Source organism: Heptranchias perlo, chromosome 12, assembly GCF_035084215.1.
Source record: "Heptranchias perlo isolate sHepPer1 chromosome 12, sHepPer1.hap1, whole genome shotgun sequence".
Classification (NCBI taxonomy): domain Eukaryota; kingdom Metazoa; phylum Chordata; class Chondrichthyes; order Hexanchiformes; family Hexanchidae; genus Heptranchias; species Heptranchias perlo.
The window spans coordinates 430,056-449,770 of record NC_090336.1 but is presented as its reverse complement, the minus strand read 5'-3'; the positions used below and the strand labels follow the sequence as shown (position 1 = coordinate 449,770).

Here is a 19,715-nt window from a genome sequence, read left to right as displayed (position 1 = left end):
CTTACTCACCAATAACTTGCTCACCGATGCTCAGTTTGGGTTCTGCCAGGACCACTCAGCTCCAGACCTCATTACAGCCTTGGTCCCAACATGGACAAAAGAGCTGAATTCCAGAGGTGAGGTGAGAGTGACTGCCCTTGACATCAAGGCAGCATTTGACCGAGTGTGGCACCACGGAGCCCTCGTAAAATTGAAGTCAATGGGAATCTGGGGGAAAACTCTCCAGTGGCTGGAGTCATACCTAGCACAAAGGAAGATGGTAGTGGTTGTTGGAGGCCAATCATCTCAGCCCCAGGACATTGCTGCAGGAGTTCCTCAGGGCAGTGTCCTTGGCCCAACCATCTTCAGCTGCTTCATCATAAGGTCAGAAATGGGGATGTTCACTGATGATTGCACAGTGATCTGTTCCATTCGCAACCCCTCAGATATTGAAGCAGTCCGTGCCCGCATGCAGCAAGACCTGGACGACATCCATGCTTGGGCTGATAAGTGACAAGTAACATTTGTGCCAGACAAGTGCCAGGCAATGACCATCTCCAACAAGAGAGTCGAACCACCTCCCCTTGACATTCAACGGCATTACCATCGTCGAATCTCCCACCATCAACACCATTGACCAGAAACTTAACTGGACCAGCCATATAAATACTGTGGCTACAAGAGCAGGTCAGAGGCTGGGTATTCTGCGGCGAGTGACTCACCTCCTGACTCCCCAAAGCCTTTCCACCATCTACAAGGCACAAGTCAGGAGTGTGATGGAATACTCTCCACTTGCCTGGATGAGTGCAGCTCCAACAACAGTCAAGAAGTTCGACACCATCCAGGACAAAGCAGCCCGCTTGATTGGCACCCCATCCACCACCCTAAACATTCACTCCCTTCACTACCGGCGCACTGTGGCTGCAGTGTGTACCATCCACAGGATGCACTGCAGCAACTCGACAAGGCTTCTTCGACAGCACCTCCCAAACCCGCGACCTCTACCACCTAGAAGGACAAGAGCAGCATGGGAACAACACCACCTGCACGTTCCCCTCCAAGTCACACACCTACCCGACTTGGAAATATCTCACCGTTCCTTCATCGTGGCTGGGTCAAAATCCTGGAACTCCCTTCCTAACATCACTGTGGGAGAACCTTCACCACATGGACTGCAACGGTTCAAGAAGGCGGCTCACCACCACCTTCTCAAGGGCAATTAGGGATGGGCAATAAATGCTGGCCTCGCCAGCGACGCCCATATCCCATGAACGAATAAAAAAAAACACTGTGCTGACTCCTGGGGAGACAGAGCCAGGGAGGAAGGATTGAGTGTAGAAACACGACATAGAGTTCAGGTGGAATGTCAAACTGCCTAATCCATCGAAATGCTTTTTACTCTGCACCTGCCCTGGGAGTGTTTGATGGGACGGTGTAGAGGGAGCTTTACTCTGTATCTAACCCATGCTGTACCTGCCCCGGGGAGTGTTTGATGGGACGGTGTAGAGGGAGCTTTACTCTGTATCTAACCCGTGCTGTACCTTCCCTGCGGGTGTTTGATGGGACAGTGTAGAGGGAGCTTCACTCTGTATCTAACCCATGCTGTACCTGCCCTGGGAGTGTTTGATGGGACAGTGTAGGGGGAGCTTTACTCTGTATCTAACCCGTGCTGTACCTGCCCTGGGAGTGTTTGATGGGACAGTGTAGAGGGAGCTTTACTCTGTATCTAACCTGTGCTGTACCTGCCCTGGGAGTGTTTGATGGGACAGTGTAGGGGGAGCTTTACCCTGTATCTAACCTGTACTGTACCTGCACTGGGAGTGTTTGATGGGACAGTGTCGAGGGAGCTTTACTCTGTATCTAACCCGTACTGTACCTGCCCTGGGAGTGTTTGATGGGACAGTGTAGAGGGAGCTTTACTCTGTATCTAACCCTGCTGCATCTGCCCTGGAAGTGTTTGATGGGATAGTGTAGAGGGAGCTTTACTCTGTATCTAACCCTGCTGCATCTGCCCTGGGAATGCTGGTTTTTGTTACTGGGTGCCTGCATTCGAAAGTGTTCCATTCTTCAGCAGTATCCCTCACCACAATGAGCATGAAATTCATAGAATGTCAAGAAACAGCCCTTTTATATTAGAGGAGCAGAGAACCCCCAGATCCCATTCAGTCAGGGTGTCGTCAGTCTGAGTTAAGGATTTAACAAGAATTCCTGCACCGCTTGCACTCCCATTAAATGCTGGAGTCCAAATCTCCAAATCTGGAAACCTTACCATATTTCGATCCTGGAGTAGCGATAGGCCCCTTGCGCAGGTAAGCTGTGGACATCGCCTCGAGCCACACAGCCTGGAAAACAGGACGAATGGCCATCAAAGGACGGGCCTAGCAACAGGAACTTACTTTATCATACAAAGAAAGAACTTGGATTTCTATAACGCCTTTCACAACCTCAGAACGTCCCAAAGCACTTTACAGCCAATGGAGTACTTTTGAAGTCACTGTTGTAATGTAGGAAAAAGCAGCAACCAAATTGCGCACAGCAAGATCCCACAAACAGCAATGAGTTAATGACCAGATCATCTGTTTTTTAGTGATGTTGGTTGAGGGATAAATATTGGCCGGGACACTGCGGGGGATTCAGATCGGGTGGAGGTGATCTTGGTGATGGAGAGGATGTGGGATATGCAGCTTCTCTCAGGGTCAAACACAATGCTGGGGCAGTGCACAGCTTTTTTTTGGCCAGAGTGGGAGTCAAGGGAGTGGGATGGCATCGGTGGTGGGGGGAGTGGAGTCTATGGTGGGCCCCGAGATTCACGGACTTGGCCTCCCTGCCGTCTGAAGGAAGTCAAGGCTCATCTCGGGCTTGATGTCAGAAAGGCTGCCTGATAGTGCGGAGGTGGTTATGGGATGGAGAGAAGCGGGTGGCGAGGAAGAGCATGCAGATGAAAGCCGATTCTCGCCCCCACCTTGAGTCTGCAGGTGATGTCACTGAGGGAGAGTGTGAGATGAGGAAAATGAGGGGGTCAAGATCAGATGATGAGGGAGGGGATGCTGGTATTGATGGTGTGGAACAGGGAAGAGAAGCCAGTGCCGGAGATGGATTATCTGTGTTCAGATAGGAAAAAGTGGAACCACAAAGAGGAGAGATAATGGAGGAGCATTCCATGGTCAAGGGACAACAGAGCGTGTGATTCCTGACGATGGCCAGGGTGGTTCTCAGTGTTGTGAGATGGGCCAAAGCTGGTCTCAAGGGTCTTGAATAGGAAATCTGGGTGGAGGTGGGATTGGAGCTGGGAGGCAACGATACACTTGAGGACCAGAGAGAGGGAAGGGAGGTTAGAGATGGGGCAATAGTTAGAGAGGGCAGTTGGGTCAAAGGGCAGAGCCTGTGTAAAGAGGACTCTTTACAACGTCAGCTAGCATGGAGGTCAGAAGGTGTAGTTAAATATCAGGGATGGAAGTGCGGGTGAGGGTGGAGGGGACGGACAAAGGGATTTGAGGAATTGGTTGGCCATGGAGAGGAGACCCTCAGGTTGTCCTTCCCCTGCAGGATCTTCATGAAGGAGTTTTTACTGAGGAGAGCGGGATGCGGCAATCGATTTGCTGGGAACAAGGGCGTGAAAAAGGGAAGCAAGAGTGATCAGTGTCTCCCACCTCCATCACTTCCTGGCTGTAATACCCAACTTTACACCCTCAAGTCAGAGGGGCACAAACTCCAGTGTACTTAGCACAACACTAGCCTCGTCACCGTTCGCCAGGTTTGGCTCGAGCATGTCAAGCTTTACCATGGCCGATCTCCTCAGCCACAAAACAACCTGAGAGTCACCTCGCCAGTTGCCAAACCTTTCTCTAGTCCCACTCTCCGGGTGTCAGTCTGTAACCCAGTCCCCATTCACTGGGTGTCAGTCTGTAACCCAGTCCCCATTCACTGGGTGTCAGTCTGTAACCCAGTCCCCATTCACTGGGTGTCAGTCTGTAACCCAGTCCCCATTCACTGGGTGTCAGTCTGTAACCCAGTCCCCATTCACTGGGTGTCAGTCTGTAACCCAGTCCCCATTCACTGGGTGTCAGTCTGTAACCCAGTCCCCATTCACTGGGTGTCAGTCTGTAACCCAGTCCCCATTCACTGGGTGTCAATCAGTAGCCCAGTCCCCATTCGCTGGGTGTCAATCAGTAGCCCAGTCCGCATTCGCTGGGTGTCAGTCTGTAGCACAGTCCGCATTCACTGGGTGTCGGTCTCTAATCCAGTCCCCATTCATTGGGTGTCAGTCTGTAATCCAGTTCCCATTTACTCGGTGTCAGTCTTCAACCCATTCCCCATTCACTGGGTGTCTGCAACCCAGTTCCCATTCACTGGGTGTCTGTCTGTAACCCAGTCCCCATTCACTGGGTGTCATTCGGCAACACAGTCCCCATTCACTGGGTGTCATTCTGTAACCCGGTCCCCACTCACTGGGTGTCATTCTGTAACCCAGTCCCCATTCATTGGGTCTCAGTCTGTAACTCAGTCCCCATTCAGCGTGTGTCAGTCTATAAACCAGTCAAAATTCACCGGGTGTCAGTCTGTAACCCAATCGCTATTCGCTGGGTGACAGTCTGCAAACCAAACACTGGATATCAGTCTGTAGCAGTCCCCATTCACTGGGTGTCAGTCTGTAACCCAGTCCCCATTCACTGGGTGTCAGTCTGTAACCCAGTCCCCATTCACTGGGTGTCAGTCTGTATCCCAGTCCCCACCCCCGATCTATTTCCGCTCCGCTGCATTTCTGTACAGGAGGTGGGGCCTCGAGCCCCCTCACCAGTCAGCCTTGGGTTCCAAACTGTCACCTTTCTTTTGGCGTTCTTGTCACATATAACTGAGAATCCAGTCACGGTCTGAGGTATCCAGGGATGCGCGAGCGTAATCTCCATGTTGTGTGTGTGTTGCAGCTGAACCTAGGTACGGCAAAGTGAGGACGGAAAAATGACGTGTTAGCAAGTCATGACCCCGGTAACACATCATATACCCCGTGGATAGCACTCATCACCACCCCGCCCATCACCTGTGGCTGAAATCTCAACACTGAACGGTCATGTGAGGCCTGCTCCAGCAGGAAGCTGGGCTCCACCACCCGTTTCCTGTCCCAATCGCCGCACTGATAGAGGGTACCCTGGACGGTAGGAACGGCTCCCTGTCTCCACCGACCGGGCACGAATGCCAGCAACTCAGCTGCCAGTGCCTACTCAGGTCCTTCTCCTGCCCCACCCCTCTGGAAACTCACCCTCCCTCCTGCCCTCTCTGTTATTGTGCCCCACCTCTCTCACCTCCCCACCCAACCATAGTTTCCCTTCCATCACTCCTGCAGCTCTCACTAATCTCATTTCATCCATGAAGCCTGCACATCCCACCCAAACCGCTCCTGCCCCCACCCCAGCACCCCCTCCCACCACCACCTGCCCACGCCGCCTCCTTCCCACCACCCCATACTCACCACCAGCCCCATTCCCCACCCCACCACCACCCTGCTCCCGCCCCACCCCCTCCCACCCCCATGCCCCCTCCCTCCCCTACACCCCCTACCATCCCCATCCCACCCCACCACCACCCCTCCAACCCCACTCCCACCTCACACCCTCACTATCACCTCCCCCACCAAACTACCCCCACCCCCCAACCCTACCAGAGGAAATAGTTTCTTTCCTTTATCAAATCCTTTAATCATCTTAAAAATCTCGACCTGATCACCCCTTAATCTTCAATATTTAAGGTAATAAATCCCCAGACTATGCAACCTGTCCTCATGATTCCAGGGGAGGTGGGCAAGGGGCAATGTGGCCAGGGTCTGGCGGGCGTGGGGACACGATCAATCTATCCGCGCGGGCAGGCATGATGTTGATACACACCTGATGTGATACCTGTGCCCGCCCCACTGAACCCTACAGACGGCAGCAGGGCGTCAGCGGAGGCAATCTGGGGCTTCTCCAGATTCTGAGGCGCAAATGATAAATCCATCTGGAGCAACCAACTGCTTCCGATTTCACTCAGTCGCCGCTGCGGTGCGCGGGGAACAATGCCCCCCGTCCTCTGCGTATGCTGCCGGGGGGGGGGGGGGGGCGGCGGTGGGGTGGGGCTTGAGCATCAGAGGGCAGAGTTCAGGCCTCACGCCAGGGATTAGCGTCAGAGCCCAGTGCCTGTGGTTATGTGGGTGAAGGCACGTGCAACCACCGGGCCTGGTCACTGTACCTTTCCCATCACGTTCTTTGCTTTGCCGGTTTTGTCAAAGTTCCCTTGGACTTCAATTTGTTTGGTCCCTTTCTCGCCTGGACACTGTACGTGAGGGAGAGAGAAAAAGAGACAGCGTCACAACCCCGAGAGAAAGGGAAATGGGCGAAGAGTAGGACAGGAGGAGAAAATGAAGGAGCCCCAGGAACAGTCGAACCAGCGGACGGCAAGCAGACAGCGACTGACTGACCAGCCAGTCAAAATCTCCAACACTCACCCCCAATAACATCATTCACTCGTCCCCGATAACATCACTCACTCACCCTCTATAACATCACTTTTATTTTGTTCGTTCATGGGATGTGGGCGTCGCTGCCCATTTATTGCCCATTCCTAACTGCCCTTCTTGAACCGCTGCAGTCCATGTGGTGCAGGATCTCCCACTGTGCTGTTAGGAAGGGAGTTCCAGGATTTTGACCCAGTGACGATGAAGGAACGGCGATATATTTCCAAGTCGGGATGGTGTGTGACTTGGAGGGGAACGTGCAGGTGGTGTTGTTCCCATGTGCCTGCTGCCCTTGTCCTTCTAGGTGGTAGAGGTCACGGGTTTGGGAGGTGCTGTCGAAGAAGCCTTGGCGAGTTGCTGCAGTGCATCCTGTGGATGGTACACACTGCAGCCACAGTGCGCCGGTGGTAAAGGGAGTGAATGTTTAGGGTGGTGGATGGGGCACCAGTAAAGCGGGCTGCTTTGTCCTGGATGGTGTCGAGCTTTTTGAGTGTTGTTGGAGCTGCACTCATCCAGGCAAGTGGAGAGTATTCCATCACACTCCTGACTTGTGCCTTGTAGATGGTGGAAAGGCTTTGGGGAGTCAGGAGGTGAGTCACTCGCCGCAGAATACCCAGCCTCTGACCTGCTCTTGTGCCACAGTATTTATGTGGCTGGTCCAATTAAGTTTCTGGTCAATGGTGACCCCCAGGATGTTGTTGGTGGGGGATTCGGCGATGGTAATGCCGTTGAATGTAAAAGGGAAGTGGTTGGACTCTCTCTTGTTGGAGATGGTCATTGCCTGGCACTTGTCTGGTGCAAATGTTACTTGTCACTTATCAGCCCAAGCATGGATGTTGTCCAGGTCTTGCTGCGTATGAGCACGGACTGCTTCATTATCTGAGGGGTTGCGAATGGAACTGAACACTGCGCAATCATCAGCGAACATCCCCATTTCTGACCTTATGATGGAGGGAAGGTCATTGATGAAGCAGCTGAAGATGGTTGGGTCAAGGACACTGCCTTGAGGAACTCCTGCAGCAATGTCCTGGGGCTGAGATGATTGGCCTCCAACAACCACTACCATTTTCCTTTGTGCTAGGTATGACTCCAGCCACTGGAGAGTTTTCCCTCTGATTCCCATTGACTTCAATTTTACTAGGGCTCCTTGGTGCCACACTCGGTCAAATGCTGCCTTGATGTCAAGGGCAATCACTCTCACCTCACCTCTGGAATTCAGCTCTTTTGTCCATGTTTGGACCAAGGCTGTAATGAGGTTTGGAGCCGAGTGGTCCTGGTGGAACCCAAACTGAGCATCGGTGTGCAGGTTATTGGTGAGTATGTGCCGCTTGATAGCACTGTCGACGACACCTTCCATCACTTTGCTGATGATTGAGAGTAGACTGATGGTCGGTAATTGGCCGGAGTGGATTTGTCCTGCTTTTTGTAGACATGACATACCTGGGCAATTTTCCACATTGTTGGGTAGATGCCAGTGTTGTAGCTGTACTGGAACAGCTTGGCTAGAGGCGCGGCTAGGTTACAGACTGACACCCAGTGAATGGGGACTGGGCTACAGACTGACGCAGAGTAAATGGGGACTGCGTTACAGGCTGACACTCAGTGAATGGGGAATGGGTTACACACTGACACCTGGTGAATGGGAACTAGGTTACTGACAGACACCCAATGAATGGCGACTGGGTTACAGACTAACATACAGTGAATGGGGACTGGGTTACAGACTGACAGCCAGTGAATGGGGACTGAATGACAGTGGGACACCCAGAGAATGGGGACTGAGAGACAGTGGGACACCCAGTGAATGGGGACTGGGGTACAGACTGATACCCAATTAATGGAGACTCACAACTCACTCTCTATAACAACAATTACTCACTCCCTATAACATCAATCACTTACCCCCAATAACATGATACACTCACTCCGTATAACATAACTCACTTCCGATAACATGATTCACTCACTCTCAATAACATCACTCACTCCCTATAACATCACTCACTGCCTATAACATTACTCACTCGCCCCCTATAACATCACTCACTCACTCCCTAAAACATCACTCACTCACTCCCTAAAACACCACTCTCTCACTCCCTATACCATCACTCTCTCACTCCCTATACCATCACTCTCTCACTCCCTATACCATCACTCTCTCACTCCCTATACCATCACTCACTCACTCCCTATACCATCACTCTCTCACTCCCTATACCATCACTCACTCACTCCCTATACCATCACTCTCTCACTCCCTATACCATCACTCACTCACTCCCTATAACATCACTCACTCCCTATAACATCACTCACTCGCCCCCTATAACATCACTCACTCACTCCCTAAACCACCACTCACTCGCCCCCTATACCATCACTCTCTCACTCCCTATACCATCACTCTCTCACTCCCTATACCATCACTCACTCACTCCCTATAACATCACTCTCTCACTCCCTATAACATCACTCTCTCACTCCCTATAACATCACTCTCTCACTCCCTATACCATCACTCTCTCACTCCCTATACCATCACTCTCTCACTCCCTATAACATCACTCTCTCACTCCCTATAACATCACTCTCTCATTCCCTATAACATCACTCTCTCACTCCCTATAACATCACTCTCTAACTCCCTATACCATCACTCTCTCACTCCCAATAACATCACTCACTCACTCACTCCCTATAACATCACTCACTGCCTATAACATCACTCACTCGCCCCCTATAACATCACTCACTCACTCCCTAAAACACCACTCACTCGCCCCCTATAACATCACTCTCTCACTCCCTATACCATCACTCTCTCACTCCCTATACCATCACTCTCTCACTCCCTATACCATCACTCACTCACTCCCTATAACATCACTCTCTCACTCCCTATAACATCACTCTCTCACTCCCTATAACATCACTCTCTCACTCCCTATAACATCACTCTCTCACTCCCTATAACATCACTCTCTCACTCCCTATAACATCACTCTCTCACTCCCTATAACATCACTCTCTCACTCCCTATAACATCACTCTCTCACTCCCTATAACATCACTCTCTCACTCCCTATAACATCACTCTCTCACTCCCTATAACATCATTCTCTCATTCCTTATAACATCACTCTCTCACTCCCTATAACATCACTCTCTCACTCCCTATAACATCACTCTCTCACTCCCTATAACATCACTCTCTCACTCCCTATAACATCACTCTCTCACTCCCTATAACATCACTCTCTCACTCCCTATAACATCACTCTCTCACTCCCTATAACATCACTCTCTCACTCCCTATAACATCACTCTCTCACTCCCTATCTCATCACTCACTCCCTATCTCATCACTCACTCCCTATCTCATCACTCACTCCCTATAGCATCACTCACTCCCTACAGCATCACTCACTCCCTACAGCATCACTCACTCCCTATAGCATCACTCACTCACTCCCTATAGCATCACTCACTCACTCCCTATAGCATCACTCACCCTGCCCCGATAGCATCACTCACCCTGCCCCGATGGCATCACTCAGTCACTCCCTATAGCGTCACTCACTCACTCCCGATAGCATCACTCACCCTGCCCCGATAGCATCACTCACTCACTCCCTATAGCATCACTCACCCTGCCCCGATAGCATCACTCACTCACTCCCTATAGCATCACTCACCCTGCCCCGATAGCATCACTCACCCTGCCCCGATAGCATCACTCACCCTGCCCCGATAGCATCACTCACCCTGCCCCGATAGCATCACTCGCTCTGTCGCTATATCTCTCACAGCCTCTATTGCTGCTGTTTGATAACCACGCTGACCGTGATATCCTGGACCGATGGTCACTCACCGTCTTTTGCCCGAGATGAGCTGGCAGAGGCAGCCCATGCAGCAGCTGTCTCTGTCGCAGTCTATTTCTTTCCTTTCTGGTCCTTAGCTGTTTCTTTTTCTGGCGAGACTGAGCAAGAGGAGCAGAGTTATCATCGAGTGGCACTGTATAATCCAAGCAGTGCAGCTGACGGGCGTGTCGGGGGAGATGCGCCTCTACAGCTCACAGGCAGCGCTGCTCACACAATGTGCCATGACAGTGTGTGTTAATTGTATCATGTGATTTATATCAGTTAGTGTTCATTGGGTTCAGGTGGTGGGTGTCAATTGGGGACTCTTGTATCCTTATATGAGAGCTTATCGGGGGTGTGTTGTGTGTGTAAGGGGGATCTCTGTGAATAAAGGCTTGGAAGCAACTGAAGACCAGGCTGTAATATTCTATCCTCCACCACCTGATTATCCAATTTATAACAGTGTGGTTGGCTTTCTGGAAGCATCAACCGCTCCAGAGGGGCTTGTTCACCCAAACCCTACATTGTAAGCTTGTGACCTCCCCCACCCCACCTCCAACCCTCCCCGGAGAAGATGAGTGCAGTAATAACCCCCGCTACCTGTCCAATTTCCATGTGTTCAGCTGGAATTCTGTCACTCACACTGTGAGTGGGTTGTGATTGAGAAACCATGGTGCATGGGAGAGGGTGTAACTGCTGAAGGAAAGGAAGAACTTGCATTGATATGGTGCCTTTCACAAACTAGGGATGTCCCAAAGCAATTGACAGCCAACAAAGTACTTTTCAAGTGCAGTGGCTGTTGTAATGTAGGGAAACATGGCAGCCATCTGCACACAGCAAGATCCCACAAACAGCAATGAGGTAAGTGACCAGATAATCAGTTTTAGTAATGCTGAGTGAGGGATAAATATTGGTCAGGACACCAGGGAGAACTCCCCTGCTCTTCTTCCCTGCTAACACACTGCAGTATTTACACACGCTCCCTGACCCAGCGTCCTGCTAACACACTGCAGCATTTACACACGTTCCCTGACCCAGTGTCCTGCGAACACACTGCAGTATTTACACACGCTCCCTGACCCAGCGTCCTGCTAACACACTGCAGCATTTACACACACTCCCTGACCCAGCGTCCTGCTAACACACCGCAGCGCATCAGGGAGCGTGTGTAAATGCTTTGGTGTGTTAGCGGGACGCTGGGTCAGGGAGCGTGTGTAAACACTGCGGTGTGTTAGCAGGATGCTGGGTCAGGGAGCATGTGTAAACGCTGCAATGCGTGAAGATGCTGGGTCAGGGAGTGTGTGTAAACGCTGCGGTGTGTTAGCAGGATGCTGGGTCAGGGAGCGTGTGTAAACGCTGCAGTGCATTAAGACGCTAGGTCAGGGAGTGTGTGTAAACGCTGCGGTGTGTTAGCAGGACACTGGATCAGGGAGCGTGTGTAAGCACTGCAGTGTGTTAGCAGGACGCTGGGTCAGGGAGTGTGTGTAAACGCTGCAGTGTGTTAGCAGGTCGCTGTGTCAGGGAGCGTGTGTAAACGCTGCGGTGTATTAGCAGGCGCTGAGTCAGGGAGCGTGTGTAAACGCTGCGGTGTATTAGCAGGTCGCTGTGTCAGGGAGCGGTGTGTTTTGTCGTGTAAAATACTGACATAGTGGTTTCACCTTCCCGCGCTGCCTGTCCTGACCCGAGTGGTCAGTCCCTCGCCGTGACCCTGGCCGGAGGGTGTCGGCCGGAGCCTGTCCTGATCCGAGTGGTCAGTCCCTCGCCGTGACCCTGGCCGGAGGGTGTCGGCCGGGCCCGGTCCTGACCCGAGTGGTCAGTCCCTCGCCGTGACCCTGGCCGGAGTGTGTCGGCCGGGCCCGGTCCTGACCCGAGTGGTCAGTCCCTCACCGTGACCCTGGCCGGAGGGTATCGGCTGGACCCTGTCCTGACCCGAGTGGTCAGTCCCTCGCCGTGACCCTGGCCGGAGGGCGTCGGCCGGGCCCTGTCCTGACCCGAGTGGTCAGTCCCTCACCGTGACCCTGGCCGGAGGGTGTCGGCCGGACCCTGTCCTGACCCGAGTGGTCAGTCCCTCACCGTGACCCTGGCCGGAGGGCGTCGGCCGGACCCTGTCCTGACCCGAGCGGTCAGTCCCTCACCGTGACCCTGTCCTGACTCGAGTGGTCAGTCCCTCACCGTGACCCTGGCCGGAGGGTGTCGGCCGGACCCTGTCCTGACCTGGCCATCACATACGCTGCTGGATTGTGATCAGGAGCAGCAACCCAGGCTGATTTGTTTATTTACTCCTCCCACACGCAGGGCCAGGCCGAGACCACCTAGTGTGGCACAGACCGGGGATGGGGGAGGTGGTGAAACCCCAGAACCAACTGGGACATGGAGATTGATGGTCGTGCTCGTTACTTTAACAGCCCCAACCCTTTGCCGGCACTGACTATAAACAACAGAGAAATACTGACCACAAACTCCATCAGAAGGAGAATCTCTCTGACCACACTAACCTTTTCTGCCAGGCTCATTAAATGTGCTGGTGGCCCATCCGACACAGAGCTGTCCGATCCACTGGTGCTGCTCAACAAAACAATGAAACAAACGCAAATAAGTTCAGACCCACGGTAAGAGCCAAACATTCTCCAACGTGACGACATCCCTCACCCCCGGCATACAGATCACCACAATTGCAGCATCTCCCAGCAAGACTCCCCACGTACAACACCATCCACTGTACACAGACACACGGTCCCTCCCTCCCCACGTACAACACCGTCCACTGTATACAGACACACGGTCCCTCCCTCCCCACGTACAACACCGTCCACTGTACACAGACACACGGTCTCTCCTTCCCCACGTACAACACCGTCCACTGTACACAGACACACGGTCCCTCCCTCCCCACGTACAACACCGTCCACTGTACACAGACACACGGTCTCTCCTTCCCCACGTACAACACCGTCCACTGTACACAGACACACGGTCCCTCCCTCCCCACGTACACCGTCCACTGTACACAGACACACGGTCCCTCCCTCCCCACGTACAACTCCATCCACTGTACACAGACACACGGTCCCTCCCTCCCCACGTACACCGTCCACTGTACACAGACACACGGTCCCTCCCTCCCCACGTACAACACCGTCCACTGTATACAGACACACGGTCCCTCCCTCCCCACGTACAACACCGTCCACTGTACACAGACACACGGTCCCTCCCTCCCCACGTACAACACCATCCACTGTACACAGACACACGGTCCCTCCCTCCCCACGTACAACACCGTCCACTGTACACAGACACACGGTCCCTCCCTCCCCACGTACAACACCGTCCACTGTACACAGACACACGGTCCCTCCCTCCCCACGTACAACACCGTCCACTGTATACAGACACACGGTCCCTCCCTCCCCACGTACAACACCGTCCACTGTACACAGACACACGGTCTCTCCTTCCCCACGTACAACACCGTCCACTGTACACAGACATACGGTCTCTCCCTCCCCACGTACAACACCATCCACTGTACACAGACACACGGTCCCTCCCTCCCCACGTACAACACCGTCCACTGTACACAGACACACGGTCTCTCCCTCCCCACGTACAACACCGTCCACTGTACACAGACACACGGTCCCTCCCTCCCCACGTACAACACCGTCCACTGTACACAGACACACGGTCCCTCCCTCCCCACGTACAACACCGTCCACTGTATACAGACACACGGTCCCTCCCTCCCCACGTACAACACCGTCCACTGTACACAGACACACGGTCTCTCCCTCCCCACGTACAACACCGTCCACTGTACACAGACACACGGTCCCTCCCTCCCCACGTACAACACCGTCCACTGTACACAGACACACGGTCTCTTCTTCCCCACGTACAACACCGTCCACTGTACACAGACACACGGTCCCTCCCTCCCCACGTACAACACCGTCCACTGTACACAGACACACGGTCCCTCCCTCCCCACGTACAACACCGTCCACTGTACACAGACACACGGTCTCTCCTTCCCCACGTACAACACCGTCCACTGTACACAGACACACGGTCCTTCCCTCCCCACGTACAACACCGTCCACTGTACACAGACACAGGGTCTCTCCTTCCCCACGTACAACACCGTCCACTGTACACAGACACACGGTCCCTCCCTCCCCACGTACAACACCGTCCACTGTACACAGACACACGGTCTCTTCTTCCCCACGTACAACACCGTCCACTGTACACAGACACACGGTCCCTCCCTCCCCACGTACAACACCGTCCACTGTACACAGACACACGGTCCCTCCCTCCCCACGTACAACACCGTCCACTGTACACAGACACACGGTCTCTCCTTCCCCACGTACAACACCGTCCACTGTACACAGACACACGGTCCCTCCCTCCCCACGTACAACACCGTCCACTGTATACAGACACACGGTCCCTCCCTCCCCACGTACAACACCGTCCACTGTACACAGACACACGGTCTCTCCTTCCCCACGTACAACACCGTCCACTGTACACAGACACACGGTCCCTCCCTCCCCACGTACAACACCGTCCACTGTATACAGACACACGGTCCCTCCCTCCCCACGTACAACACCGTCCACTGTACACAGACACACGGTCCTTCCCTCCCCACGTACAACACCGTCCACTGTACACAGACACACGGTCTCTCCTTCCCCACGTACAACACCGTCCACTGTACACAGACACACGGTCCCTCCCTCCCCACGTACAACACCGTCCACTGTACACAGACACACGGTCCCTCCCTCCCCACGTACAACACCGTCCACTGTACACAGACACACGCTCCCTCCCTCCCCATGTACAACACCGTCCATTGTACACAGACACACAGTCCCTCCCCCTCCAATTTCCTATCCAAGCCTGCATTTTCCACGTGCTCTCATTTTTGTTAATAGTCTCTTATGTTGATCCTTAGCAAATGCCTTCTGGAAGTCCATATAAATAACATCCATAGTCCCCCCCTTATCTACCATGTTAGTTACCGCCTCAAAAAATTCAACTAGGTTCCTTAGACAAGACCTACCCTTTACAAATCCATGCTGGTTCAACTCATAAGCATCCAAATGCTCAGTCACTCTGTCCCTAATAACAGATTCTAGTAACTTCCCACACAACTGATGTTAGACTAATGGGCCTATAATTTATTAGTTTATCTCTCCTACCCTTCTTAAATAATGGAGTGACATTGGCAATTTTCCAAACCAAGGGGACAATTCCTGAATTGTGAGAGTTCTCGAAGGTCAGGAGTAACGTACCAGCAGTTTCCTCAACTACTTCTTTTAATTCCCTGGGGTGGAAACCATCAGGTCCTGGAGATCTGTCTGTCTTTACTTAGATTGAATCTAGTTAGTTCCTCCCCTTGATTTATTTTTACTTTTCCCTGGATCTCTGGTATTTTATCCTCATTCTTACAAGTGAAGACCGATACAAAGTGGCTGTTTAGTAAGTCTGCCATTTCCAGATTCTCAATTACAATGTCACCTGCTTCTGTCATTAAGGGGCTCACATTACTCTCAGCCACCCTCTTTCTCTTACAATATTTGTAAAATCCTTTAGTATTATCCTTGATATCCCTCACAAGCTTTTTCTCGTATTCCCTTTTTGCAGCTCTTACCAACTTCATCGTATGCCTTTATATCTCTCCCAGCCGGCGGGATCGTTACAGCAACGACAACTCCCATTTATACAGCGCCTTTAACATGTAAAACGTCCCAAGGTGCTTCACAGGAGCGATTATCAAACAAAATTTGACACCGAGCCACATAAGGAGATATTAGGACAAGTGACCAAAAGCCTGGTCAAAGAGGTAGGTTTTAAGGAGCATCTTAAAGGATGAGAGAGAGGTAGAGAGGCAGAGAGGTTTCGGGAGCTTAGGGCCTAGGCAGCTGAAGGCACGGCCGCCAATGGTGGAGCGATTAAAATTGGGGATGCACAAGAGGCAAGAATTGGAGGAGTGCAGAGATCTCGGAGGGTTGTAGGGCTGGAGGAGATTACAGAGATAGAGAGCGGCCATGCCATGGAGGGATTTGAAAAAAAGGATCAGAATTTTAAAATCGAGGCTTTCCCGGACCGGGAATCAGTGTAGGTCAGCGAACACAGGGGTGATGGGTGAATGGGACTTGGTGCGAGTTAGGATACAGGCAGCAGAGTTTTGGATGAGCTCAAAATGGGAGGCCGGCCTGGAGAGCATTGGAATAGCAAAGTCTAAGGTAACAAAGGCATGGATGAGGGTTTCAGCAGCAGATGAGCTGAGGCAGGGGCGGAGACGGGCGATGTTACGGAAGTGGGAGTAGGCGGCCTTGGTGATAGAGGGGATATGTGGTCAGAAGCTCACCTCAGGGTCAAATAGGACGCCAAGGTTGTGAACGGTTTAGTTCAGCCTCAGACAGTGGCCAGGGAGAGGGATGGAGTTGGTGATTAGGGAATTGAGTTGTGGTGGGGACTGAAGACAATGGCTTCGGTCTTCCCAGTATTTAGTTGGAAGAAATTTTTGTTCATCCAGTACTAGATATCAGACAAGCAGTGTGACAAATCAGAGACAGTGGAGGGGTCGAGGGAGGTGGTGGTGAGGTAGAGCTGGGTGTCGTCAGTGTATATGTGGAACCTGACGTTGTGTTTTCGGATGATGTCGCCGAGGGGCAGCATGTAGATGAGAAATAGGAAGGGGCCAAGGATAGGGACTTTGCTATTCCAATGCTCTTCAGGCCGGCCTCCCATTTTGAGCTCATCCAAAACTCTGCTGCCTGTGTCCTATCTCGCACCAAGTCCCGTTCACCCATCACCCCTGTGTTCACTGACCTACACTGATTCCCGGTCCGGGAAAGCCTCGATTTTAAAATTCTTATCCTTTTTTTCAAATCCCTCCATGGCATGGCCGCTCTCTATCTTTGTAACCTCCTTCGGCCATACAACCCTCCGCGATCTCTGCACTCCTCCAATCCTTGAGGGACTCCAGAGGTAACGGTGCGGGAGTAGGAAGAGAAGCCATTGCAGGTGATTCTCTGGCTATGACTGGATAGATAAGACTGGAACCAGGCGAGGGCAGTCCCACCCAGCTGGACAACGGAGGAGAGGCGTTGGAAGAGGATGGTGTGGTCAACCGTGTCAAAGGCTGCAGACAGGTGGAGAAGGCTGAGGAGAGATACTGGGACGGTAGCATAGTGGTTATGTTACTGGACTAGTAACCCAGAGGCCTGGACTAATAATCCGGAGTCATGAGTTCAAATCCCGCCACGGCAGCTGGGGAATTTAAATTCAATCAATTAGATAAAATCTGGAATTTAAAAAAACTAGTATCAGTAATGTTGGCCATAAAACTACTGGATTGTTGTAAAAACCCATCTGGTTCACTAATCCCCTTTAGGGAAGGAAACTTGCCGTCCTTACCTGGTCTGGTCTATATGTGACTCCAGACCCACAGCAATGTGGTTGATTCTTAATCGCCCTCTGAAATGGCCCAGCAAGCCACTCTGTTGCACAATAGCGCTACAGAAAGTCACCGGCATCGACAAAGGCAAACCAAGCCCAGTCAACCCTGCAAGGTCCTCCTCACTAACATCTGGGGACATGTGCCAAAATTGGGAGAGCTGTCCCACAGACTAGTCAAGCAACAGCCTTACATAGCCATACTCACGGAATCATACCTTTCAGCCAACGTCCCAGACTCTTCCATCACCATCCCTGGGTATGTCCTGTCCCACCAGCAGGACAGACCCACCAGAGGTGGCGGTACAGTGATATACAGTCAGGAGGGAGTGGCCCTAGGAGTCCTCAACATTGACTCCGGACCCCATGAAATCTCATGGCATCAGGTCAAACATGGGCAAGGAAACCTCCTGCTGATTACCACCTACTGCCCTCCCTCAGCTGATGAATCAGTCCTCCTCCACGTTGAGCACCACTTGGAGGAAGCACTGAGGGTAGCAAGGGCACAGAATGTACTCTGGGTGGGGGACTTCAATGTCCATCACCAAGAGTGGCTCGGTAGCACCACCACTGGCCGAGTCCTGAAGGACATAGCTGCCAAACTGGGCCTGTGGCAGGTGGTGAGCGAACCAACACGAGGGAAAAACCTGCTTGACCTCGTCCTCACCAATCTACCTGTCGCAGATGCATCTGTCCATGACAGTATTGGTGGGAGTGACCACCGCACAGTCCTTGTGGAGACAAAGTTCCGTCTTCACACTGAGGACACAGTCCAACGTGTTGTTGTGGCACTACCACCGTGCTAAATGGGATAGATTCAGAACAGATCTAGCAGCTCACAACTGGGCATCCATGAGGCGCTGTGGGCCATCAGCAGCAGCAGAATTGTATTCCAGCATAATCTGTAACCTCATGGCCCGGCATATTCCTCACTCCACCATTACCAATTAGCCAGGGGTTCAACAAGGAGTGTAGAAGAGCGTGCCAGGAGCAGCACCAGGCATACCTAAAAATGAGGTGCCAACCTGGTGAAGCTACAACTCAGGACTACATGCATGCTAAACAGTGGAAGCAACATGCTATAGACAGAGCTAAGCGATCCCACAACCAACGGTTCAGATCAAGCTCTGCAGTCCTGCCACATCCAGTCGTGAATGGTGGTGGACAATCAAAAAACTAACAGACAGGAGGAGGGTCTGTGAACATCACCATCCTCAGTGATGGCAGAGCCCAGCACTTGAGTTGAAAAGACAAGGCTGGAGCATTTCCAACTATCTTCAGCCAGAAATGCCGAGTGGATGATCCATCTCGGCCTCCTCCCGATATCACAGAAGCCAGTCTTCAGCCAATTTGATCCACTCCAGGTGATATCAAGAAACGGCTGAGTGCACTGGATACAGCAAAGGCTATGGGCCCAGACATCCCGGTTGATAGTGCTGAAGACTTGTGCTCCAGAACTAGCCGCGCCTCTAGCCAAGCTGTTCCAGTACAGCTACAACACTGGCATCTACTCGACAATGTGGAAAATTACCCAGGTATGTCCTGTCCACAAAAAGCAGGACAAATCCAATCCGGCCAATTACTGCCCCATCAGTCTACTCTCAATCATCAGCAAAGTGATGGAAGGTGTCGTCGACAGTGCTATCAAGCGGCACTTACTCACCAATAACCTGCTCACCAATGCTCAGTTTGGGTTCCGCCAGGACCACTCGGCTCCAGACCTCATTACAGCCTTGGTCCAAACATGTACAAACGAGCTGAATTTCGGAGGTGAGGTGAGAGTGACTGCCCTTGACTTCAAGGCAGCATTTGACCGAGTGTGGCATCAAGGAGCCCTAGTAAAATTGAAGTCAATGGGAATCAGGGGGAAAACTCTCCACTGGCTGGAGTTATACCTAGCACAAAAG

At 52.3% G+C, this 19,715-nt stretch overlaps 1 protein-coding gene across 1 annotated transcript in view; it reads right to left on the bottom strand.

Annotated features, from left to right (window-relative positions):
- The window catches only part of LOC137328109 (cytosolic carboxypeptidase 2-like), a 112,989-nt gene that overhangs the window by 50,295 nt on the left and 42,979 nt on the right, over window positions 1-19,715 (bottom strand). Inside the window, exons 10-14 of the mRNA XM_067994289.1 lie at window positions 12,822-12,888; window positions 10,338-10,445; window positions 6,199-6,282; window positions 4,803-4,910; window positions 2,249-2,321 (exon numbers count right to left, since the gene is read on the bottom strand). Coding sequence (XP_067850390.1) covers window positions 2,249-2,321; window positions 4,803-4,910; window positions 6,199-6,282; window positions 10,338-10,445; window positions 12,822-12,888 — 440 coding nt within the window. The remainder of the gene's footprint in view (window positions 1-2,248; window positions 2,322-4,802; window positions 4,911-6,198; window positions 6,283-10,337; window positions 10,446-12,821; window positions 12,889-19,715) is intronic.